The sequence below is a fragment of the Myxocyprinus asiaticus genome, chromosome 4 (genome assembly GCF_019703515.2).
Source record: "Myxocyprinus asiaticus isolate MX2 ecotype Aquarium Trade chromosome 4, UBuf_Myxa_2, whole genome shotgun sequence".
Lineage (NCBI taxonomy): Eukaryota > Metazoa > Chordata > Actinopteri > Cypriniformes > Catostomidae > Myxocyprinus > Myxocyprinus asiaticus.
Genome location: NC_059347.1, coordinates 48678143 through 48705113, shown reverse-complemented (window position 1 = coordinate 48705113; position 26971 = coordinate 48678143). Strand labels below are relative to the sequence as shown.

The 26971-nt window shown below is 38.7% G+C and overlaps 1 protein-coding gene across 2 annotated transcripts; it reads left to right on the top strand.

Moving 5' to 3' along the window:
• The first annotated feature begins 64 nt into the window (after positions 1-64).
• Positions 65-26927, top strand: LOC127439630 (squamous cell carcinoma antigen recognized by T-cells 3-like). 2 transcript variants are annotated; one of them, XM_051695850.1, is made up of 19 exons: positions 65-277; positions 4404-4530; positions 6309-6413; positions 7226-7410; positions 7632-7737; positions 9506-9630; positions 11431-11586; positions 14159-14297; positions 14479-14586; positions 14760-14837; positions 15090-15148; positions 15263-15372; positions 17353-17465; positions 17550-17626; positions 17882-18050; positions 21297-21763; positions 21993-22145; positions 22397-22584; positions 24970-26927. In XM_051695850.1, the coding sequence occupies exons 1-19, from the start codon at positions 80-82 to the stop codon at positions 25172-25174; spliced, it is 2868 nt and encodes a 955-aa protein (XP_051551810.1). In that variant the 5' UTR covers positions 65-79; the 3' UTR covers positions 25175-26927. The 2 variants fall into 2 exon arrangements, with proteins under 2 accessions (XP_051551810.1, XP_051551811.1); XM_051695851.1 differs by lacking the exons at positions 65-277; positions 4404-4530; positions 6309-6413 and adding an exon at positions 6443-7087 and having other exon boundaries at positions 7203-7410.
• The last annotated feature ends 44 nt before the right edge of the window (positions 26928-26971 follow it).

Here is a 26971-nt window from a genome sequence, read left to right as displayed (position 1 = left end):
GGTTGTTTTTTCGCGCGAGCTCCTGTGTTGTGCTCGCGACTGCCCCTATGCCCCTGTTTCCAGGCAAATAGTTCGCAACATGGCGGCGGCGGGTAACGAAGAACAGACGTTGTTGCCTGACATCGAGGAGGAGGCTGAGGGCATGGAGAGAGAGATGGAGTCTGAGGAGGAGGAAGAAGAAGGAATGGGAGTTGAACATTCTGAGGAGGAGGATGAAGAGGACACGTCTGAGGACGAGCGGGAGAATGAAGCGGAGATCCAGCGGTTGGAGGAGCAGGTGAGAGGAATGAATGAGGCTAACAGCTTTACTTAAATACGCAGCTCCCAAAACACCCCACAAATGACTGTCCTGGGAAATTTATGTCCATATATATGGTAAACCCGTTTTTCCAACAAGCCCTGCATACTTAACACGTCCATAATATACGGTGATGTATGGCAAAAATGCAGAAACGTGCAAAGCCTTTAGCGAGCTAGCAAGCATTTTGGCTGGGTGTTTAAAATTACACAAAATCTCATTGTTCTGCTGTTTCGTTGTTGTTTCTTACCACCATAAGACCTCAGATGTATTTTGGTGAGATTTATGACCCTATACGTTTAAAAAAACTACTAACTATGAAATATGCAGGAATAAAGTTTGGGGTGTTTGAATGTGTTTTGTTGGAACGTGCTTTGCGCTTGGAGTCAAAATACGCGCCATGAGCGCAGATGGAGAGAGAACTATATATTCTCCTTTGCATGAGACTTTATTAAGTCACCTGTTAGACCCTATGGTTGATTTATACTTGGAACATGTTTACAACACGTTTAGTTTAGTATATAAAGCACATACAGTGCTGTTGGAGGCTCTCTCAGCACTGTTGCGTAGTAGCCTAATTGTATTGTGTTTATTTTGGGACTCCTTATAATGCTGTGATCTGGTGAACTACTGCCTCCTGGTTTGTAGTGGTTTCTGATTCTGTTTTTACCAGACCTGTCAGCAATAGATGAAAACAGAGGCAAACTCCAGTGTGATTTTTCTGTAGGCTATAGACAGACATTATATAGTCTTAGGTCAGATTTCTGTGGAAGAGCTTGTAATAAAGTATACAGTTGTAGTCAGAAGTTAGCCTTATTATACACCTTAGCCAAATACATTTAAACTCAGTTTTTCACAATTCCTGACATTTAATCGTAGAAAACATTCCCTGTCGTAGGTCAGTTAGGATCACTACTTTTATTTTAAGAATGTGAAATGTCAGAATAATAGTAGAGAGAATTATTTCATCACATTCCCAGTGGGTTAGAAGTTTACACACGCTTTATTGGCATTGCTGTGGGAAGCATTTCACAAGCTTCTCATAATAATTTTCTGGAATTTTGGACCATTCCTCCAGACAAAAATGGTGTAACTGAGTCAGGTTTATAGTCCTCCTTGCTCGCACATGCTTTTTCAGTTCTGCCCACAAATTTTCTATCGGATTGAGGTCAGGGCTTTGTGATGGCCACTCCAATACTTTGACGTCCTTAAGCCATTTTGCCACAACTTTGGAAGAATGCTTGGGGTCATTGTCCATTTGGAAGACCCATTTGCAACTGAGTTTTAACTTCCTGGCTGATGTCTTGAGATGTTGCTTCAATATATCCACATCATTTTCCTTCCTCATGATGCCATCTATTTTGTGAAGTGCACCAGTCCCTCCTGCAGCAAAGCGCCCCCACAACATGATGCTGCCACCCCCATGCTTAATGGTTGGGATGGTGTTCTGCGGCTTGCAAGCCTCACCCTTTTTCCTCCAAACATAACGATGGTCATTATGGCCAAACAGTAAAATTTTTGTTCCATCAGACCAGAGGACATGTCCCCATGTGCACTTGCAAACTGCATCTGTCTGGCTTTTTTATGGCGGTTTTGGAGCAGTGGCTTCTTCCTTGCTGAGCAGCCTTTCATTTTATGTCGATATAGGACTCATTTTACTGTGGATATAGATACTTGTCTACCTTTTTCCTCCAGCATCTTCACAAGGTCCTTTGCTGTTGTTCTGGGATTGATTTGCACTTTTCGCACCAAACTACATTCATCTCTAGAAAACAGAATATGTCTCCTTCCTGAGCGGTATGATAGCTGCGTGGTGTTTATACTTGCATACTGTTGTTTGTACAAATGAACGTGGTACCTGTAGGCAGTTCGAAATTGCTCCCAAGGATGAACCAGACTTGCAGAGGTCTACAATTTTTTTTCTGAGGTCTTGGCTGATTTCTTTTGATTTTCCCATGATGCCAAGCAAAGAGGCACTGAGTTTGAAGGTAGGCCTTAAAATACATCCACTGGTACACTTCCAATTGACTCCAGTTAGCCTATCAGAAGCTAATTGTCTAAAGGCTTGACATTTTCTGAAATTTTCCAAGTTGCTTAAAGGTAACTTATCGTATGTAAACTTCTGACCCACTGAAATTGTGAAATTGTCAATTAAATGTGAAGCAATCTCTGTAAACAATTGTTGGAAAAATTACTTTTGTCATCCACAAAGTAGATGTCTTAAACGATTTGCCATAACTGTAGTTTTCTAATATGAAATCTGTGGAGTGGTTAAAAATGAGTTTTAATGACTTCAACCTAAGTGTATGTAAACTTCTGACTTCAACTGGATATTGCATGAGAAAGTGATTACAACAACGCAAAAGGATAGGCATTTTGTAGGCCGGATTCCAAAGTTTCTTCATGATGAATACATTGGCTGCATTCATTCTCTTTGTGGCCTTGCATTGTTTTGTTCTGTTAATTTGCTTCCATTTCAGCAAGTCATTACCCGTCATTACAAATAAATTCAAGCCAGTGATTTGCATAGAATAGCAGACAAGTCATAAAGTCAAGATTTCTCTGTAGGCTCTTGGAAGGAAAATGACTTATCGTGCAATAGTAACAGCTGTCTAATGAAGGTTCCAGGGTCATTCCACCTTGCTAAGTGTGCCTCATCTCACCATGCCATCAGCCAGCTTTTGAAGGGTTAGTTCACCCAAAAATGACAATTCTGTCATCATTTACTCACCCTCATGCCATCCCAGATGTGTATGACTTTCTTTTTTCTGCAGAACACAAAGATGATTTTTAGAAGAATATCTCAGCTCTATAGGTCCATATATGTCCATAAAAATGCATGTGAATGGTGGCCAAAACTTTTTTCCAAAAATCACAAAGTCAGCATAAAAGTAATCCATTACACTCCAGTGGTTAAATCATATCTTCAGAAGCAATATGATAGGTGTGGATGAGAAACGGATCAAGAATTACTTTTTTTTGTTTTTGTTTTTTCTTTTGTTTTTGTTTTTGTTTTGGCGATTCACATTCTTTGTGCATATCACCACTGACTGGTTGGGGCTAGTCAAAGATGGAGATTTATAGTAAAAAAAAAAAAAAAAAAAAAAAGGACTTAAATATTGGTCTGTTTCCACCCACATCTATCATATTGTTTCAAAAGATATGGATTTAACCACTGGAGTAGAATGGAGTACTTTTACGCTTCCTTTGTGCTTTTTTGAGCTTCACATTTTTGGACCCTATTGACACCCACACCTATCAAATCTCTTCTGAAGACATGGATTTAACCACTGGAGTAATATGTATTACTTTTATGCTGCCTTTATTTGCTTTTTGGAGCTTCAAAGTTCTGGCCACCATTTACTTGCATTATATGGACCAACAGAGCTGAGGTGGTATTCTACATATCTTCGTTTGTGATCAGTGGGGGCAAAAAAAAAATCATACACATCTGGTATGGCATGAGGGTGAGTAAATTATAAGAGAATTTTCATTTTTGGGCAAACTATCCCTTTAAGGAACACAGAAGACCATGATCAAAGTTGAACTTGTTTGCAGAGTATATACAGTTGATCAAACAATAACAAGCTGTATTGATAGCCATCGTCTAATTTATTCCAGTGTTCCGAAGTACCAAAGAAAGTCTTTATTCGTGGGAGGTGACGCTGTTCCAGCATCTCCCACTCTAGCGTGCTAGACCACAGAGAATGCCAGCCTTGTCCAGATGAAGCTTTAGCCATTCACTTGCCCAAACTTGTTCATTTTTAACTGTTTACGCTGGTTAACTCAGCCATGGTCTCGATGCCAAGAGGAGCATATACAGTATGCTTCCCTCTTTAGCATTTTTTTTTTCTTCCAGCAGCCTTACAGATCTCTTACATTTATTTATTTATGGTTTTTAACGTGCCACTTTTTATATGAGCTCATAAAAAGCATTTTCTTATTTTAGGTCAACTTGAGTTGCTCTTTTCTGGTGTTTTGGAGGATCAACTTGCAGAATACTTACTGAATCGCAAATTTAATCGTGCAGTATTTTGTGATTTCGAGTAAATATATCATACAAGCAAATTTAATAACTCATATCCCATTTTCAATTTCTTTGCAGCTATCAATCAATGTATATGACTATAACTGCCATGTGGACCTGATCAAACTCCTGCAGCAGGAAGGAAAGCTGCACAGACTGCGCAAGGCCAGGCAGAAGATGAGCGAGCTCTTCCCTCTCACTGAAGGTCTGAAGTCTGGTTCTCTGTTCTTTGGTCTCTCGGTGTGCTTTGTGCAGTAGCCAGACGTTTCTCTGATTGTGTAACAGAGAATGGTGAGCATTATGTAAAGTTTTGAAGAGAGAGGACAAGAAGTGCTTTTTGGAGTCCAGACCATCTTTGTTATTTCCTGTTGATTCATTCCTGAGGTTTGAACAGCACATGGAATTCACACTCTCTGTGCTGAATCATTAACTGAACTCTACTGGAATGTCAGTCTCCAGAAACACAATTGAGTACCCCTGCGGAAATAATTAATTTGAGTGAATGATTATTGGAGTTACTAGTGTGGAGTTATTTTTTGCTGAGTGATGTTAAGACTAGTGCTGCTGGGCTACCGCAGCAGTGATCCAGCAATACACATATGAATGACACATTACATTAAAAACTTGCTTTAAGAGAGAAATTATGATATGAGTCAGGGGTGGGACGATATGGTTATCTCAAGATTCGGTTTGATATACAGTGAGGTTCACAATTCTATATAATCTTGATTCTATATAATTACACTTAAATAACAAAGTATGATGGAAAATTGTGTTTGTTTTTTGACAAATGTTTGCCCAAAATGCATATTATAATTTCTCATCAAAATAAAGTTCTTTAATACACAATATAATTGCTCAAAGTTTAAATAATAAGAGTTTCTCATATACCTTTATAAGAAAAGGTCACAAACAAATATGCCTTCAAAAATATTGGGCTACAGTCAGGCTGATCAGGTGCAGAACAAGCAATAGAACTGAACAGAACCTGTCCTGAAAAAAGTATGTGAAATTTATTTTTCATCATTAGTATAATCACATTTTAACTTTTTAAATTAATTGACATTCTATCAATTAATATAATCATGAGATTGTTTATATATTAATGATATGAGCTGTCAATGTTTGAAATAATTGGTACAATTTACAAGTAATAACATTGCGTTTACATTCATTTGTATAACAAGCGCTAAAATGGTACTGTCACTTCTGGTTTATTTATTAACGAGAGAGAAATCTCAGCTGAGTTTGGAATGGCATATGACCATACTTACTATTTCTGCCAAAAAGAGACATGGCAGAAGCATTAGGAGTAGTATGCAATTTTGAACTTCATCATTTTTATTTTTATTTTTATTTTTTTAGAGCAATGCGCATCTGAGCTATTTGTGATTATGATCAATATTCCTTTTTTATCCCACTGTTAAGAACAGAAATTATTTTAAAAGACACATTATTCAATGAAAGTGGAGTGAGGGATCTCATCTTTGATGTACACATATTACATGGAAGAAATGGTCCGCTTTAATCTAATGCGCTTTTCAGCAAAACAAGTCGATCTTCCAGGTATTCCAGTACTTAATTTCTAAAAGCTAAATTCAAGCACTATAAGCTCCTAGAGTGAACCCTGTAAATGGTGTAGAAAAAAGCGCAGTAGGAGTAAAATCAAGCAATAGAGCAATTGTGATGTTTGACATGTCATTTCATTTATGATCACATGGACAGAAAACAATTTGCAAATTTCGAAATATCGAGTTTTGCCTAGATATGGTTTGTCGTTTTTTTTTTGGTTCGCGATATATGTCGAATTTCAATATATCGTCCCATTCCTCTTAGTCAGTGTATATAAAGATGGATCTAAAAAGCAAAATATGTAGCCTTTGGACAGTTAAGTATTTAATGTCTAAAGGAGTGTTAAGGTTTAAGCTCGAGTATGATTTGGGCATTGTGTCTTATGTTTGATTTATTTGTTTGATGGAGCAGAGATTTGGCTGGACTGGCTGAAGGATGAAATTCGCCTGACAGAAGACGAGTCAGATCGGGAGAAAGTCTACGAGCTGTTTGAGAGGGCTGTGAAGGATTATGGCTGTAAGTGTGGCTTTATTTGTATTCCATAGATTAAGAGAGAATACTGACTTTATCTGTTTTTCTACATTAAAATGGAGGCATGAATAATGAATATGCAGTGGTTTGCTCCTTTAAGTGTATCAGTTAACTGTAAAGTGGTTAGTCTGTTTGTACCAACTAACTAAGAAATGTCCTGTAATTGCTGTTTTATTGTGAGATGAAATATTTGTTTATAAACCTGAATCATGAGTTGAAAAGTCTACACTTAATGAGCACCTATTATGGTTTTTCAAATATTACCTTTCATGTAGTGTGTTATATAGCTGTTTGTGAATGTAAAAAAGTCTGCATAGTTTCAAAAATCAAAGTGCACGACAAATGGAGTTATTGACTTCCAAAAGAAAGAACTGATTCTGAACACCTGAAACGAGTCGTTAGTAATTCCAGACTTACTTCCTGTACTAACCTACATAATTTGGTAACAAAAAATCCTGCCTCTGGTCTTCATTGGCTGCTCATGAACCGCTTTGACCCGCCCTCAAACACTACACTACACTACACAGCAGAAGACCAATCACAACAGACTGGGACATCTGACCAATCAAAGCAGAGTAGGCTCTCTGAAAGGAGGAGTTTAGAATGAATCCTTTAGAACGGATCATTGAACGAGTTGTTTTTGACACTGGGAAAAAAAGGTAATGCTGCAATTTAAATTATGAGCAAATTAAAGTGTTTTTGACCTTGGATTCATGTAAATGTATTGTATAAGACCTTTAAAACAAAATTAGGCAGATTTAAAAACCATAATAGGTGCTCTTTAAACCCATGTGCAGGCCCAGAGATATGGCTGGAATATGTGCAGTACTCCATCGGGGGGATGGGAGCACAGGGAGGCATTGACCGGGTCCGGTCCATTTTTGAGAGGGCTCTGACGGAAGTGGGCTTACACGTGACTAAAGGGTCTTCAATCTGGGAGGCCTACCGGGAGTTTGAGATTGCTATTGTCTCCACAGTGCAGGTACTTTTACTCTGGATTCCTCCTGATTTATTGCAGAATAGTTATGTTTCCAAAAATAGCTAAACTGTGAAAGGCTCTTCATTGAATATCACATGAAAAGTAATGACAACCCTCAGAGGTTTAAAAAAAAAAAATGTGTTACTCTTATTGGGCAAATAAATGCAGTGCTATGTTTTGTCTTGTGTAGTTGTAACAAGTGTAACACTGTTTCTTTCTCTCAGCCTCCTCCAGGCAGTGTTCCGTCACAGGGGCAACAGGAGCTGTTGAACGCCCAGCTCGAGCGCATACACACACTCTTCAGACGGCAGCTAGCTGTACCACTGATGGGTGATCTCTCACTCTCTCTCTCTCTCTCTCTCTCTCTCTCTCTCTCTCTTTTATTCTCCTTCACCATAACTTTTTTCAGTGTTGGAGTGAATAATAGGAAACATTTTGTCTACTGACAGAATGGTTTGGGAGAACAGGTGCCGAAAGAATTTAGATATTGAATATGAGATTGCACAATCTGGCAGAAATAAAAACAGCTGACAAAAACATGTCTAGACAGAACTGAGGTGTGGTCAGACAGGATTGATTAAGACTTGAATTGCAAATAATGTTGATCAGTGTACGGCTTTCCGAAATGTGGATCAAAAGAAACCAAATTATAGGTTCTGTCATCTAGACACCAGCACTGCCAGACACTGTAACACAGGCCAAGGACAGGACAGCCAGGAGCTGCCTGCAGATAGCCAGATGGTCTGGTTTTGTAAGCAGGGTATTTTATTTTTGGCTGATGCTTTTCCCCTTGCTGGCTGCTTTTGGCACATGATCACATCCTACTCTGCTAAAAGCGCCAGATTACAGATTAGTCTTTTGTGCAGCATGGCTCATGTTTCTATAGCGCTTTTTGTTTTTGTTTTTTTTGTCGTCTTAAATTGCCCCGTGGTGATGACAGGCGATAAACTCAATAGTAACAGAAAGAGAGTATTATGCCAAGCATCTTTTGAAAAGGAACAGACATCCTGTACTTACAAAAAAGAAAAGATTTTGAAAGATTTTTGCAGAGAAATTAAACAAATGGCATAGTAACCAAAGCCATTCAAACAAAGATGTGTGCAATTTTTATATTCCGGTCCTCAAATCTGACTGGACGAGAGACGTTCCATGAGTACTGATGGTCTCACACCATCAGCACTCGGACGCTTCACTGTGTGTATCACTCCGCTTGTGTTCGTGCCATTCTAAACTAAAGAGTAAGATTAGTGCAGATGTGTTAAGAGCTATCTTTCTCTTTACATTTAATATTGTGACATTACATATTTTAGCCAGCAGGTGGAGGCAAATTATCATTTTTGTGTGTAATATGAGCCAGTTGGTGACGTGAAGTGAGTCAGCATCACTCAGTGTTTACATTCAACAGCATTCCGTGATTGCTCTATTACTACTACACTACTAAAGCTAGGAAATAGCTTTAAACTAACAACTTAAGCATTAAGGCTGATAGACACGACAGACTGATTAATTACACAAACCCAAGACGCTTACCTCTTACTGGAGTTTCCACATTGGAGAGGACGTACTGTTCAAAATGGCGGAGGAGATTGCGGTTTCTGTAGTGAAAGCATCAGCTACCCTGAAATAGGGAGGAATACCACCGCTTGGACAGCTATTTTTCCACTGAGCAAATAGGATAATCTCCAATAACAAGTTAGAAACAGCCCAACCATGATACTAGTAGTTCTAAAGTGATGTTTTTGAGAGGCTTGGACACATCACTTGTTTTGAACCAGCAACGGCAGATTCTGATCCATGGCGTAAAATGCGTTTTTTTATGACCGTAATCAGTTTTTCCAAATTTTTTAAAATGTACTTGTTCATTGAACTGTTGTATATAAGCAATAACACACTCGCGAACATACAATATGGCCCTAAATCAGCACTGCTATGATTGCCTGTGGCCGAATCACAGCAGTGCAGATGTGGGGCCATATCACACTCTTGCTCGTGTGATATTGCTTAATTAGATATATACAGATTAATTCCTTTAAATAATAGAATGGAATGTTTTAATGCTTAGCTGCTCATCTCATCATATTAATATTATGTTCTGTAGATATGGAGGGAACATATGCAGAGTACTCTGATTGGGCAGATGATGGTGTTCCTGAGACGGTCACACATCAGTACAGACGTGCCCTGCAACAGATGGAGAAATGCAAACCTTATGAGGAGGCTTTGGTAACTGCACACTTCTCTTACTTCTGTAGATTTCTCTGAGATCTCATTGTGACAAGGTTCTTAACTCTCTTTAAAGGAAAATTATTTAACTCAAACACACAAATATTGACGCATGCACACAGCTCCACATGCATCTCTCTCACTCTCTCTCACTGGCGTCACCGGCTCCTCTTTATCCCTCTTCCGGCTGATTGGGGTTAATCAGTGCCAGGTGACCACGAAGAGGACGGCCATGCCCTCCTCTTCGTCACATACCCTCAATTCAGGCCGGGGAACCATCCTGGAGGGGAAGTGTTGCCGTTCTGCCGCCGGCTGGGGATGAGCAGGATGAGGGGAGGGAGAGAGCGGTAAAACCCAAGAGAGAAAAAAAAAAGAGAAGGGAAAGGGGAAAAAAACTCCGGTTCCCGACCACACTGCCCACCCGGTCCACAGCCAGCTGGAATACCTCTGTCAGCGACGCCGGGCGATGGCACTGGATTCGCTCAGCTGTCCCTTGGCCAGGCTCCTCCACCTCATGGCAAACCGCTCCAGTACCACCAGATCATATATCCTCGACGCTGCGTTCTTGAGCCAGCTGCGAGGTCTCCAGTTCGACATGGTCCTCCTCCAAAGTCCCGGGTTTTGGCACCAGTGTGACAAGGTTCTTAACTCTCTTTAAAGGAGGAGGCAGGAACCATCACAAAGACTTTTAATAACAAACTATTTAACTCAAACACACACAAACATTGACGCATGCACACAGCTCCACGTGCATCTCTCTCTCACTGGCGTCTCTGGCTCCTCTTTTTCCCTCTTCCGGCTGATTGGGGTAAATCAGCGCCAGGCGACCAACCTTAAGGCCCTCCTCGTCACACTGATTTGAATTTTTCAGTGTTATTTATGCAGATTTAAATTTTAAATTTATAGCACTTGTCTGACAGTAGCCTACTTACTGCCAAAAGCAAACCTCATAAGTGTTATTTAGAGTATCAGAATGAGTTAAACAACTGTGCTGTGTTTGTGTCCTCAGCAGTTTATCTGCACTTTATATTCACCCTCTCAGGACCAGGTCTTTTTAAATCTTTGAAGTTCTCAGCCTGACAAATACATTAACCAATAAGTAACCATCATACCCATTTTATGGCAGTCAGTCAGCTGTATTTCGCATCCATGATTCTTTTTTCTTCCACCATACTTAGTCACTGAATTAGACCACCCCAATCACTTCAATCACATGGCCTCCAAACACAGACGCAATGATTGACACCATAAAACAATAACTGCTCCTCTTGTTGCTTTTGGGCTATTTACAGAGCCTAGGGCTGTAAGGAATTCTATAAGGCAATATATATATATATAAGGTAAAGTATTCTAAAATAAATAACTTACAGCACCTTTCACATTTAATTTGGTTAAGCCAGAAGAAGAACTGAATTCAAAGGACAAATGCAACTTGAACTGTTGCCATAGAAGGTGGGGGTGAATTTAGTAAACTAAATGATATGGTACTTCACAAATTGTTTAAACTGCAGGAGGCTAGAACTACTGTTAACATTCAGCTGCTGTGCCCATGTGGCAATTAAATTACCAGTCAGTAAATTATAATTAAGCTGCGCAATAATCAGTTAAGTGCTCTTGTGCTTGTTTCATTATAACAGGTGTAATTTGTCAATGCTGCTCACATTTTTCTGTTAAATTTCAAAGCTTAAAAGTAATGTTTTTGCAAAATGCTCTGTGTGGTAGCTCTGCTTTTCCTTTTAAATGTAATTTGTTTACAAGATGTTCTTGTGCTTTCTAATGCTGTTGATCTTGATGTTCTAGATGGTCTCTGAACCTCCAAAACTGGCCGAGTATCAAACCTACATAGATTTTGAGATAAAGGAAGGAGATCCGGCTCGAGTCCAGATCATATTCGAGCGAGCGCTGGCAGAAAACTGTCTTGTCCCAGACCTGTGGATCAAATACACCACATATCTGGTGAGCAACTCCCTTTCATTAAGCAGCTCAGCACATCAGCTCACACACTCATCTGTGCATGTGTGCAAGCTCCACAACTCCCTCCCGTTTTTTCAGGAACACATTAATTGCTTTAATAGGACGGTAATGAGATGCACAAGCTGCAAGCGGGTAACAGCCTCAGCGCAGCAGAGAACACATTAGAGAGCCAGCACCTCACCAGATGGAGAGTGGGAAAACGGCGAGTTAACGAGACAGAAAGAGAGATGGTGGGAGGTGCATAGGGAGAGAAAAATGAGAGTGAGAAGGAGAGAATGACACCTTCCCATATTAGCAGCCAAAGCTGCAATCCATTTGGGCTTTCTGATTCAATGACTGAACTTAATGAACTTCTGTGTTCAGGGATACAGGCTGGGTGTGTTGGTGGAGCCCATTCAGGCTTTTAAATTCCTGGCAACTATGGATGTGTGAAATAATTAAATCAAGCCTCCATGCTTATACTCTCTTAGGCGAGAGTATACTTCTCTTAAATTGAGATTCTATACAACTTAATTATATGCTCCTCACACTGTGAGTCACAGAGCTGCTTTGCCTAATGGATAAAGGGGTTATTACTTGGTTTTTGCCAAGTGCTGTATTGTACCTAAAGCCTTCTACATAACTGACCTGCACCACTTCAGAAGCGAGTATAAAGTTTCCATGGTGGAATTAAATCTGCATTCTTTTCTAACTAATAAGGATGGGCAGGATTTGAAAACGTCATTATTATTATTGTGATTGGCATTTGGGGTGGTACGTGCAATCTGATAACTTAGTTGCAACAGCAATTGTTCACAGACTCTCAGTCTGGGGTAGCGATACCGTTCAGTATTCTGTTTTGGAGAGGAGTTGGGGGGCGTACACATAGGACACCTTCTTCTGTTCAAACTAGCTAGATGGCCAAAGATGTTCATCTGAAGCATGTGTACATCAACCAACAAATTAAAAATAGCGCAGATGGAAGTCACTCTATTGCCCCCTGTCCCACCCTGAGTACTCAGCTGGTTTATCTGTTGAGTACTCAAGCAGTAAAAATAACCAAAATGCACACCCCTACTTACTAACTCACTCCCTGGTATGCTTCAAAATGAATGAAAATTCTCTCATCATTTACTCACCCTTCAGTCATCTCAGATGTGTATGACTGTCTTTCTTCTGCTGAACACAAAGATTTTTAGAAAAATATCTCAGCTCTGTTGGTCCATTCAATGCAAGTGAACACTTTAAAGCTCCGAAAAAAGCACATAAAGGCAGCAGAAAAGTAATCCATATGACTCGTGTGACTAAATCCATATCTTCAGAAGCGGATCAATATTTAAGTCCTTATTTTTTCTATAAATCTACTTTCACACAGCTCTCCTGTGCACGTTCACGAGAGTTCTTCTGTTTTTTGCCGATTCGCTTTATTCATGCATATTGCCAAGTACTTGGCTGTTGTGCAAATATGATTTATTTATTCTTTTTCATTGCTTTATTCCTCCCTGTTTTTCTTGCGGTTGAAAGTGTTGATTTATAGTAAAAAAGGACTTAAATATTCATCTGTTTCTCACCCACATCTGACATATTGCTTCTGAAGACAAAGCTTTCCCCACTGGAGTCATATGGATTACCTTTATGCTGCCTTTGTGGTTTTTGTAGCTTCAGAGTTCTGGTCACCATTCACTTGCATTGAATGGACCTACAGAGCTGAGATATTCATCTAAAAATCTTTGTTTGTGTTCAGCAGAAAATAAAGTCATACAAGTATGGTATGGAGAATTTTTGGGTGAACTATCCCTTTAAGATATCCTCATTCAGTCTTTCTGATGGAATGAAGCTGTTTTGTAGTGCAGTGAGCTGAGTTGTCAGAGCCAAAAAAGGGTGTGCAAAACATGTTTTAAAGGCATTCTTGCATTTCAAAGAATGATTATTGATGTTAGGCAATTTCTAAGACTGTTTTAGCCGAGTTGTAGATTAAATCTCCCTTACAATGGAGGAGTGTTTCCCTGCTGAATGTCTCTTTAGCACAAGGCTAGACGTAATCTTCGAACAGCAGAGCTGCTTGTAAATGGGTTGGTAGGAGATTGGCAGTGTTGAATTGGACGTGGGGATTGAGTCATTACTGAGTGCTCATCACACAAACACATGCTGTTCCTGAAGCATGTTTAATGCCTTCAGTTTTGAAGGAAAAAGGCTAGGGATGTTTTCTGTGCATTTTAGAAGAGACCAGTTGGATGGCCCTTTATCTTTAGTTTCTGTAATTTCTTGTAGGCAAACAACCAGGCATCTATTTTCAAAAAGCAGTTTGGTTTATTCAGGAAGCCAAACCACATTTAGAAAAAATCTCCACTTAATCCCCAAAATAATAATACTATGCTTAAAAGTTGAAATATAGCCGTCAAACAACCTGAGGGTAGAGACACATTTTTTGAACAACGGCTTAATGGCACCAAACAGCTGCTCTTGGTAGATGTTGGTTCAGTCTGTCACCTGCTCAGGTTAGCTCAGCTTCAGAAATTTTTCTGGTCCACGGCTTTGCTCAGAATAGTTTTTGTTTTTTTCTGCTTTTCTCCAGGACCGTCAATTGAAGATTAAAGAGCTAGTGTTATCTGCTCATGAGAGAGCCGTCAGGAACTGCCCATGGACCATGGACCTGTGGAAGAGCTATCTTTTGGCTCTGGAGAGGCATGGGGCTGATCATCAAACAGTAGCAGGCACAGATTTCCATGATTTATGTCATTAGAGCACAGTTCAAATTTTTTATACAAAATATTGAGTCACATTATGAACTGCAAAACCATCTTGCAAGAATGGAACAGATGATTTTAGGCATACAGTAATTGACATGAACTTGATTATTGATTATGACTTCAGATGCACTTTTTATTTTCCTAGATGTGTTTGAAAAGGCCCTGAATGCAGGATTCATGCAGGCAACTGATTATGTAGAAATCTGGCAATCTTATCTGGACTACCTGAGGAGACGTGTTGATTTCAGCAAAGGCAAGACCATTCCCTCAAATGCTTTGATGCCCTTCTTTTCTGTCCTATTGCTGAGCTGTTCAATTTCTTTCCTTACCATCATTGTTCTAAATGTTTGGTCTACCTAAGTCACAGCTGATAACAGATCAGTGCATCTGCTGAATTATTATTGATGGATTTGTTGATCATTTCAGAGTGGAGCAGGGAGTTGGACGAGCTGCGGGCAGCTTTCACGCGCTCCCTTGATTATCTAAAACAGGATGTGGAAGAGAGTAAGTGTCACATCTGTTTATTGTAAGCAGGGTTGGCTCGATACCAACATTTTGTCTTTGTTACGATGCCAGCTCTGGTACCTTTGCATCTGTGATCTGTCATGTAAAGGCAGATAAGGCCTATCTTTAAATTAAGCAGGGGATCGTGTTTAATTTTTTTGTACTGGAATACTGCACAACCCTAATAGGAGGTACAGAGCACAGGATATGCAGTAGAGAGAGACTTAATTATTGTCTTGCTCCCTCACACAGGGTTCAGTGAAAGTGGAGATCTGTCCTGCACAATAATGCAGATCTGGGCAAGGATAGAGGTGAGGAAACACTACACCATTGCATCTGTCCATCCTCCATTAACTAATGTCACTGCTGATTACAGTCTGTGTGCAGTTGTTAGAGTGCTGCTTGTGTCTGATTGCTCTGAACAGGCCTTACACTGTAAGAACATGCAGAAGGCCCGTGAACTTTGGGACAGCATCATGACAAAAGGGAATGCTAAATATGCCAACATGTGGCTGGAATATTACAACTTGGAAAGGTGAGTAATTCTCATCTGCAACTGATATTAAGCGGTCCTGACTCTTAAAGGAATATTCCGGGTTCAATACAAGTTAAGCTCAGTCGACAGCATTTGTGGCATACCCCAAAAAGTCATTTTGACTTGCCTCTCCTTTTCTTAAAAAAGAATAAATGAATCTGGGTTACAGTGGGGCACTTACAATGGAAGTGAATGGGGGCCAATTTTTGAACATTAAAAAGCTCACTATTTTAAAAGTATAGCCACAAGACACAAACAATATGCGTGTTAATATGATTTTAGTGTGATAAAATCGCTTACTAACCTTTTCTATGTAACAACTTCGTTGCCATGACGATGTAATGTCAACAAATCCTAAAACATGAAAATGACTGTAAAAATGACAAATTAAACAACTTTACAGCTTACATGAGTTTTAACAGGAGAATAAATGTAAATTCTTTTATAAAATTATAAGCTGCACATTTTGCCTTTTAAACCCTCCAAAGATTGGCCCCATTCACTTTCATTGTAATGGCACTTTTCCACTGCACATTACGGTTCGACTCGACTCTGCACGCTTTACTTTTCTGAGCTTGCTTTTCCACTGCAGTTTAGTGCAGCCTCAATGTGGGTGGGATTATAGGCTGATCATCATAGTTGCGCCGCCGTATTAAACACGACACAAAAAACACACAACAAAGCAGTAGTTGGTCAACTAAATAAAGTGAAGCTTTCAAGCAGAATATAGAGTTAATGTAACAAAACGTACCATCCTCCATCGTGGACTCCAACAACGCCGAGTCCAGGGCGCACTCGCTCTGTTGCAATAGATAGCGTCCATTTGGTCGAACCACTTCCACTTTCTTCTGTTTGAACCACTCCGGCTGTTGTGGTCCTTGATGGTTCTGTAGTCACTTAAGTTTTTTTAAACTTTTCCCTACACTGTTGGTAGGTCCGGTGGTAGCCGTGTGCGGCAAACAGCTGCTGAGACACTTCCTGAAAGAGTTTTTCGTTTCGCGTCGCCCCATCCAGCTCTCGTTGGATCCTCTCCTCGGCTACTAACGAGAGGAATGTCTGCACCTCGTTTATTGACCACGGCGTGGTTTTGCGCACAGCCATTTCTTTTTACAATTCGAAAGTTGCACGAACAAATGATACCGCTATAGCTGTTGCTAACTTAAAAACTAGCGGGTTGATGTCCCGTGTCGCAAATCCAGTGACGCTGGTAGTGACTATTCTCAGTGATCTGCAGGGTTTTGACTTCACATTTAGTATCGGCTCGGCTCACTTGGAACCTTGACGGAGGTGGTACTAAAAAGTACCAGGTACTATCCACAGTGGAAAACCCCCAAAAAGCAAGCAGAGTCGAATCGAGCCGTACTGTGCAGTGGAAAAGCCCCATAAGTGCCTCATTGTAAGATTTTTTTCAACGTTTTTTTTATTTTTTTAAGAAAAGGACAGATGAGTCTAAATAAATTTTTGTGGTAATCAGCATTATGGCACAAATGCTGTTAGTTGAGGTTAACTTGTATTGAACCCAGAATATTCCTTATTTTAGTTGTCTTTAGAACAAGAATAAAAGTAGTTCTGTCAGCTGTTGGGAGTTTCACAACATGAAATGGCATTTAATTTTTATAATGTGGTGTATTTTTGGGTGAGCCAAAATATTAAGTGCGAAATTATGTAGGGCAAGACATGACTTACTCCATTTGATTTGATTGAATTAGGAGAGGGTGAATCTTTTTTAGCTTATGATATTATTGGTTAATATTTTGTCCTGCCCACATGGCCTTGTGATATCAGTAGAAAGGTCATTTCAGAGGCTAAGGAAGTTTGATTGAAAGATTATGAAAACAAACATTTGTGTTCTTTAGTGCACTGTTAATAAGACATTAAGTAAATAGGGGCAGTTTTTTATTTTATTTTGACTTAAAGGCTGAACCTAACAGGTGAATGTAGGTTGCTGCTGGTGTTCTTACTGGTGTTTATGTCCATCAGATCATATGGAGATGCTGCTCACTGTAGGAAGGCCCTCCACAGAGCTGTACAGTGTACATCAGACTACCCTGAGCATGTTTGTGATGTCTTGCTCAACTTTGAAAGAGTAGAGGGTGAGATAAATTCATAAAAAACAAAGCCACTATCTTTACTCTGCTGTTTACATTTGGGTGTCTAACTAGTGTCGTCCCACACAGGCTGTCTGGCAGACTGGGACGCTGCAGTTCAGAAAACAGAGACCAAATTGAACAGAGTGAATGAACAGAGAGCAAGAGTAAGAACAGAGTCCTAATTAACCTTATATTATTTGCATACTTAAGTGTTCATTTTTGTTATGAGCTCAGAAATCCTGTTTACGAATGAATTAACGAATAATGAAATGCTAAACCTGGTGGACAGTGTCCGCAGTCGAGCATATGTTTATCAGTGAAAAGCCTCTGGCAGGAAGGAGGAAGCACACCATGTAAAAATTAGAGGTTATTTTGTATTGCTGTGGTTTTTGAACCATCTGAACGCTATTTCTCCATAGTTGGCTGAAAAAGAGGCTCTCGTAGCCAGACAAGAGGAGGAGAAAGCTGAGCAGAGGAGAAAATCCAAGTCAGATAAAAAAGCCCAAAAGAAGAGCCAGAAAGCAAACAGAACAGGGGAGAAACGGAAAGCTGAAGACGAGTATGAAGGGGAATGGGGAGAGGATGCAGGTGAGGATGGAGAGTAAGAAACATGCTTTCAGCTGGTTCAGTAATACATTTTATATAAATATCACCTATTGTTTTTTTACAACCCAAATTCAGAAAAATTTGGGACAGTCAAGTCAGCATTTCTTCTAATAACAATTAAGCATTTGGGCACTGAAGACACAAGTTTAGGGCTGAAACGATTAGTCGACGTTATCGACAACGTTGACAATAAAACAATTGTCGACAACAATTTTTATTGTTGTTTGATCTCATTTAACGTAACATAAGATCACATTAAACTCTAAAGGGGAGAGATTGAAACTGCACCCGGCTGATGCACACTCTTTCGCGGGGATGCTCATCCCTCGAGCATGCGTGCTTGCTGCAGCTAGATTATAACATGATGGCTCGTGACTATTGAATCATAATATGTCACTGTGCATTTCTTATCGTGAAGAAAATTGGCAATACACAGCTTTATTAATAAGAGAGAGTTTGTTTTTTTGTGAGTTAAAGATGGATTGAAGTGAACAAAAAAGTGAGAGAAGGTAGTCTTCGCCCCATTATAGACCGCAACAAAATATGTTTTTTATTTGTTTTTGTTTTGGCTTGTTTTCCAAAATAATGTCTAAAACTCATTTAAAACAACTTGCATTTACTTAAGCAGCTGTACTGCAGAATAAAATTGTTTTATCTGAGAATGTTGAATATAATATTAAAAATACAAATATTTTAAAATAGCTAAAAATCCTTTAAAAAAGATGCATTCACCTGAGAAGCAGCATAAGATATTTAGACTTGCTTTTAGAGAATAGATCTTGAATAAGTATATTTTGTCTTTACTGCCCTTGCAGAAATATAACAAAGTGAAAAAATACATGTATACAAAATACACTTATTTAAGATACATTCTCTTAAAGCAAGTCTGAATATCTTATATGTTGCTTCTCAAGTAAATGTATCTTGTTTAAGGATTTTTAGACTATTTTAAATGAAAAACCAGGCAAAAAACACTTAAATAGGATTTTTTGCAGTGAATGTTTTACTGAATGAAAGTTAATAAACTTAATGAATGTCATTTAGAGGTATTTTTCAAATGTGGTTTTGCCCTCTGTATTGTTAGCAAGCACGTTTTATACAACCTTTTAAGTTGGGGCACAAGCTGAATAGTTGGTTAAGAGCTAATGATTAATCATTGCAGTAATCGCCGAATAATCGTTAGATTAGTTTATTGTCAAAATAATTGTTAGCTGCAGCCCTACACAAGTTTGTTATGCTTAGCAAGTGGAATTTTCACTTATTCATCCGTTATGAAGGTCTTCAGCTGCGCAAATGTACAGGGCCTTCGTTGCCGTATTTTGCACTTTATAAGCCACACATTCTCAATTGTAGACAGATACAGCATACACCTCCGGATCAGTCGGAAAGTGTGTGCAAATTTTAGAGTATGTAGTTTGAAAGATCTAGGACGAGTTAGAGTTCTTAGATTAAGCTCAGAATAATAATAATAAGTTTAAATAGTATAAGAGTAGAAAAGTAAAGTTCGTAGACACAACCTTTGAGTTTGGATTGAAAAAGCCTAGTCTGAAAGTTTAAAGTAGTTTTAAAAGTTTTAAGTTTATACAGATATTTATGGCTGCAACAACTAATCGATAAAAATCGATAATTATCGATAATGGAAATCATCGACAACATATTTCATTATCGATTAAATCAAATCAATCAAACCGATCGAAATGGAGAAAGGGAGCGCAATCATTTTGATTAAACTCGTGCAACATCATACCACGATTTCAATGTAATCACTTGTGCAGCTTTCATGGATATCAGACTGAAGTCTCAGCAGTCAAGGTGTGGCGGTTTTTAAAGTGTTTTCTCCTGCTCATGTAAGCGCATGTAATACAGTGAGCACCGGGATGAGTCTTTTCAGCGCAAGAGTGAATTTGCACAAGGTTTACAGATGATTGTACTATATTAAACTATGTAATGCTGAATATAATGTATAATAATGCTAAGGTTGAAAGTCCTCCTGATAATGCCACATGTAATGTCTGATTTCACTAGTAAATTTATACAATGGCAAACATTATTTTACTGGATAAACATAATTTGTTTTTTTAAAAGAATAGTTTAGAAACATGTAATCAGTGAAAATACTATTTGAAAAAATGTCATATTAAAATACTTAAGTATGTAATCAGTGACCGTGTACAAGGATATGTATTTAACATAATTATGTATTTTTCAGCTGGGCAGAATTATTAATATTTCTATTCTCGTGTCACTATTGCCCTCTGCTGGGCTGATATTTTTTTAGTCCCACTCCATACCCTATGGATCATTTTACTCTTTAATGATGAGCACTTTTTGTTAAGTTTTACAAGGAACTGTTTCTAATAATAATCAAAATGTAACTTTTCATGATTCAGACTTTCTTCAAAGTTTTGTGAGAGTATAGAATTGTGAATTCAGTAATGTACATCAAACCAAATCCTTAAGCCCTTTATCATATCAGTTTTTAAAAAAATCATATTTTAATAAAATACAGGAAATAAAATTTCAGTTTTTATCTGATTAATCGATTAATTGTAGAAATAATCGAAGATTAATCGATTATCAAAATAATCGTTAGTTGCAGCCCTGCAGATATTACATTTTACAAAATGTTGCTAGGAATTGCTAACATGTTTTAACATGTAGCTAGGTGTTGCTAGCATGTTTTAGCATGTAGATAGGCATGCCTAGCATCTTTTAGCATGAAGCCTTTCATTGCTAGCACATTTTAGCATATTGCTAGCATGTGTTAGCACTTAGCTAGGCATTGCTAACAAGTTTTAGCATGTTGCTAGCATGTTTTAGCACTTAGCTAGGCAGCCAATCTAGGCAGCCATGCACTTGTATTCCTGGCTGAATGTCGATTGGCATTGTACTGCTTGAGTTTCTTCCATCATTTTGAGGCCCAATCCCCATTTGCTTTCATTATATAGAAAATAATGGCCAGGATGTTCTTCAAAAATAAACGCTGTGTGTTCCACTGAAGAAAGTCAGATGGGTTTCTTTCAACAAATGAGAGTACATAATTACAGAATTTCAATTTATAATTTTTGTATTGTGTATGTTCTAATATGATATATAATGTAATATTAAAAAAATATAGTGTATTTATATGTTCAGTGAGGGGGTAGTTGGACCGTTTTTATATATGGCCCTGAGTTTGTAAATCTAATGGTGTAGTTCAGACACCACTAACATATAACATTTTTGCAGAGCTCCCATCTAAGAGGCTCAAAGGCGAGGGTGACTTTGGCAGTATGGCTACGGAGGAGCTCATGGAGACAGAGAGTGGGCTTTTTGGACGTCGAGCACCACCGCCACATAAAAATGAGCCACCTGGTTTCCGCAAGCACAAGCAGGGAGCAAATGATGCAGCACGTCAACCCCAGGAAATGTCACAGGAGCAGCGTAAAGATGAAAATTGTGTCTTTGTCAGTAACTTGGCCTTTAACCTGGAGGATCCTGAGGGCAAGCTGCGAAATTTGTTTAAAAGTTGTGGGACTATCCAACAGGTACGGCCAGTGTTCGCAGCAAAAGGTGTGTTTAGAGGTTATTGCTACGTGCAGTTTGAGGGCCGGCTGGCTGTACCTGAAGCATTGAAGCTGGACAGACAGGAGGTGGACGGGCGGCCTATGTTTGTGTCACCTTGTGTGGACAAGAATAAAAATCCGGACTTCAAGGTATCTAGATTGTATAGGCCTGCCACTGAACTTGGTATGTTACCAAATAATTGTTATATTTTTCACGCTGCCTGGTTCAAAATACAAAGCCTCTATGTTGAAGAATGTCTTAACAGTCTTTGTTTCCATTAACATTAAAATGTTTGTAACTTTGAGCATTGAAAAGATTATGCTTTTTGAAAAGTTTATCTGTTGTGTATTTTAAAATAACAATGTGTCTTCCCTGTAGGTTTTTAAATACAAAACGTCAATCGAGAAGCACAAGATCTTTATCTCGGGCCTGCCATACACCTGCACTAAAGAAACGTTAGAGGAGCTCTGCAAGGAATATGGCACGATCAAAGCCATCCGACTAGTCACCAACCGTTCAGGCAAACCCAAGGTGTGCAGGCTTCTCTCTTTAACAAACATACTCAAGAAGATTGCACAATATCCTCGAGAATGTGGTCAGCTCTGGCAAGCTTAAGGATTCATACTCTTTAGATATATTGCAGATTTATTTTAACATTTTCAGGTCAAGTCACTTTTGGTACACTACAACTAAATGTTTAGTTACAACTTCTTTAGTAAAATTGCCTTTTTATTTTCATAAAGCGAATGTTGACTCTTCTGACTAATGTTTGTGTGCTGTAGGGTTTGGCATACGTGGAATATGAGAATGAGACCCAGGCATCGCAGGCTGTGCTGAAGATGGACGGCACCATGCTGGAGAACTTCACACTCTCTGTTGCCATTAGCAACCCCCCGAGCAGGAAGATGGAAGATAAAGCAGTGCCCAGTCGAGTCCTGGGGGGAGCGATGCCAAGGCAACCTCAGGGAGCGTAAGTACTTTTGCAGCTGCTCAGATATTCCTTTTGGGAAGGTTAATTTACTATAATCCTTAAAAGTTGAAGTGTATAATTTCTGTGCTACTAGTGGCACCAAACTGAATTACAAAAATATAATGTTTTCAAACAACCTTTGACAACACCACTCAGACTCATCACGCCCTTTCGCACTCTCTGATTCCATATGAACAAAATGGGCATACTAAATAAAAGGTGATAAACGTTAAAATTCGTAATAAACAAGACCTCTATAACAAACACACCGGACAGAAAGCGTTGCAGAGGATAACTCTTGTCCGATAACATGGCTGGTGTGCGGTGGATCTAGCACAAGAGGTAGGATAGTTCCTTGTAACTTAGTGAAGTGTAGCTTACAGGTTGAGAAGCAACACTGCAAGAACTGAACCCCAAAAATTCCCTCAAATTCCTCCACCCTGTAAATGTTCACTCTGGTTTTACTCCGTCTCTTTGTCTTTTAGCAAGTCTTTAACTTTGAAGTTTTTTTCGTGTGTAACATGCCTGCCATGGACGTTCATGTTCTCCCAGTTGAACAGTTTACTACAAGTTGCCACGCCCCAAACACAAGCCATAGGTTTAGATAGAAAGGTATGGGTGGAGCTGAGCAGGCCGCTCAAAATATAAACATCATTGTTTTGAAAGTACCTGGGAGGCTCAATGTTTATACTTTTGGGGGAGGTAAACCCACAAATGGCTTATAGTTGTCACTGAACAAGAAACTGGGATATTAAAACGTATTTTGACATAAAAAAAAGTTAACACACTTCACCTTTAACGCCTAGTTTTACGTATCATCGCGTAGTTTCGCATAGCCAGACTTTTGACTCGGCGTGAAGTCTGACCCAATTGGCAGCTTATTTTGACCAAGAACTGCCCACTTAAATTTAGAATGTCTGATCGACATGGAAAGTAACCAACCATAGTTCTTTTTGTTTTTACTTGTAATGATCTATATTATAAATTGCTTCTATGGCAGTTATAACTAGGGATGTGCGCTACGACTAATTTGACTGTCGTTTAAGTGAAAGTTTTGTAACCGACTAGTCTAAAGAGAAACCAACCTTCAGAAAACAGTAAAAAAAAAAAAAAAAAAAAAAAGGGTTTATGCGACCCATTTAAAATACTTAATCTATTCCAAATCCAATGCTAAATTCCACTGAAAAGGGGGATGTCCTCGCCTTGAATTATGATCATTGTACATTAAATATAGAACATGACACGCATTCACTGAATTAACATTAGCGAATATGTAACAGGCATATTTATTGAAAACAACTGAATGAATAGTGCAGGATCAATGGAACAACCATTAAAAGCCTGTTCTAAGCAGAAATCAAGTAAAAGTTACTTAACATATTAAAACAGGACATTGTTGAAAATAATTAACAGGTAGACTAAGCCAAATCTATGAGAGAGAAAAAAATGCTCTGAAAAGTTGCGTATATTTCACTATGTGCAGTCGTTCATTAGCCATTGATCTAATATGACAGCTGTTTGGTAAAGAACGTCAACCAATAACAGTTACGATGTTAAAAAAAAAAAAAAAAGTAGCTATAGGATAGAAGAAAATAGGCCTGTGATGTAGCCTGCAATAAACCTAATGTATTCTAAACATGACGTGCACACAGAATAAAAGATAGTTTAACCCATTCAGCAATCGGCACCTTGTTGAAAATAGCCTTCTTAATCAGCAGATTAAAAACTGGCATACCAAGCCTAAAACAGTTATTTTCTAGGCTACTTACTCAAAAGCATAATTTTTTGGATGAGCAAAATTAACCCGTCGACATGGTCCGGTGAAAGACAGGACTTGACTCACATGAGGTGTCTATCCTGCACTTGAAAAAGCCCGCTCAGTGGAAAAATAACGTACAAGCATGCACAGAAGACTCAAATGTGAAAACATCCTTAGGGACTTTCAAACGTTTGGAAAGCTGATTCCCGCACCACCGAAGTGATTTCATTACTATTTTGCTGAGTTTGCTTGTCTAGCGAGAGGACATTTTCCTGCACGCGCCGCGAGAGAGAGGGAAGACACGCGCAGCCAGGTGAAATTAAACTCTGTATCTGCTCCAGAAATCCTCTTTTTAAATAATATTTGTATTATTAATTCTATTTCAAATATGTAACATTAATATGACAGTAATTTATGTGCAGCCTCTGTTAAAATATAAAGCCAAACGTAAATGTGTAAAAATTATGATCACCAACTAGTAATTACAGCGTCGACTAGCAGCGTCAGAACCGTTTAGTCGACTAGTCTCACACATCCCTAGTTGTAAGTTTTCCTTATTTTGACTTCCTTTTTTTTACATTTCATTTTACATAATTTTCCTTACATGTTTTCATTTAATTTCTCAGAAGGGGAAAAGGACGCACACAGATCTCTCTGCTGCCACGCTCTCTGTACCGGCAGAGTGCTCCAGATGCCAAAGCGGAGAATGGGACTGTTTCTGCACCAAACAGCACAGTGACAGATGGAATGTGTGAAGGACCTGGAACCACGGGCCTGCAAACCAAGTCCCTGTCCAATGAGGACTTTGCCAGAATGCTACTCAAAAAGTGAAACCGTATGCAGAATAACATATGAAGAATACCTGCCTTCTGACAGAAAGCCATGCTGTGTCCTCACGATGTTCAGTGAACAAACAGCATTTTAATTTAGCCTACTTTCTATACATACAGAATGTGACCACCCTCAAAACATAAAAAATATTTTAACACCTCATCCATAGTGATGCGAGTTGTTTTTTTTGTTTTTTTTGGTGGCGATAAAGGGATGGGGTTGGGGACATATTTCTGATTTTGTCTGCGAGTATTTTTTTAACAAGCTGTTAAATGCTGTGAACCGTTTTAAAGGGTATATGCAAGAGCATTTAATATTAAGTTATGATGGATTATAAATAGGTTTCACTTAACAGCTTAATTTCTCTCTTGGCCCTTTTGGGTGGCTGATATTTAGATGTTCACCTGCCTTATCAAAGGTATATAAAATAAGATCAAAAATTTTATTTTCAATAATTATCTGGACTGCGTGTTGTATAAATAATTTATTTGCAGTTCCTCGGCCATCAGAAACAGTCTTGCATGTGCAGATTTACAACAAACTTCTGTAATAGAACATGAAGACAAAATGGAGTAATAGAAGATATTGTCAGCAATTACAATCCAGCATCTTGCCAATAATACATGTGTGATCACGAGATTAACCTTTTGTTTATTGTTTATTAGACTGCAGTGCTTTAACTACACACCATTCACTGTCCTGTTGTGGAAATTTGTTGGTTCTATTTACAGAGGTTATTGAATTTTCTCATGCATTTTATGTATTTTCTCCAAGCTCCCCCCTTGGAATATCATGTTTATTAATTGCTGACAGCTTGTAAACCTGCCTTACCTTGTTTGCTCAATAATGAGCTGAAGGCTGAAGATTGTGCTCCACAGCCAGACTGATCAAACAGATAATACTGACAGTAGAGAATCAAGAGCTTTGAGTTTCGCTGTTTGAAACCACATGCTTATGTAATATTCTGAGTTGAACTGGCTGAGTAGCACGGTTGTTGCCTTAGAACAGTGTTGGAACTGTTCCCGGAAGTTGAAGAATCTATGCAGCTGTATATCGCTAGAACCTTCCACTACAAGTTCACCTGAATCTGTGAACCCATCTATAATGTACTGTACATACACCATATTTCATAGATCATTCAAAATGTCCTGGATATTAGTAGTATTTACTGGCTTTGATGGATATAAAGGACTGGATTTCATCCACTATTAAACAATGTGACAATATTTAGTCTTTTAACTTAAGTGTCTTGCACTAGAAATTTCCCTTCTGGATCTTTTGGTCAGTTGTTGGTTTCTTGTTTGCATTGCCATTCTGCATTGATATTTTGTGTGTTTGTTTCTTGTTCATACCCCTCGGTGGTTGGCTATAGTTTTGTATAGCGTTTGTATATTTTGAACAAAAAAAAAGAAAATAGTAACTATATATTTGCGTTTGAACACCACAGTGGCCTAAAGTAGTGAAGAAAATAAAAATGTGCTGTTGCAATGTCTTGTTCAACATTTCAAAAAACAAAATAGAAAATATAAACATGGTGTGCACTGTGTCTTATTGATTTGGTTTACTGGATTATAATTTGACCTGTTCATTTTAATTACCAAACCAGTGTTATTAGGCACTCTTATAATAATTTTCAATAATGTATCTATTGTATTTCCTGTGTTGCTCAGATTACATGTAGTCATACTGTTTTACTTTTCCTTTCCAGGCCTAAATGGTTAAATTAAGCAATTAAATGTATGTGGTTGTCAAACATATTTGTCTTGTGTAATATCTGAGTTTTTCTCTGGTCAGTGT

What these genes read in the sequence shown, in the direction of transcription:
- LOC127439630 (XM_051695850.1), top strand. Translation starts at nt 80, where the DNA reads ATGGCGGCGGCGGGTAACGAAGAACAGACGTTGTTGCCTGACATCGAG. An exon ending in TCCAGCGGTTGGAGGAGCAG is followed by an intron (nt 278 to 4,403) that starts GTGAGAGGAATG and finishes ATTTCTTTGCAG; the next exon opens with CTATCAATCAATGTATATGA. An exon ending in TCAAATACACCACATATCTG is followed by an intron (nt 11,587 to 14,158) that starts GTGAGCAACTCC and finishes GCTTTTCTCCAG; the next exon opens with GACCGTCAATTGAAGATTAA.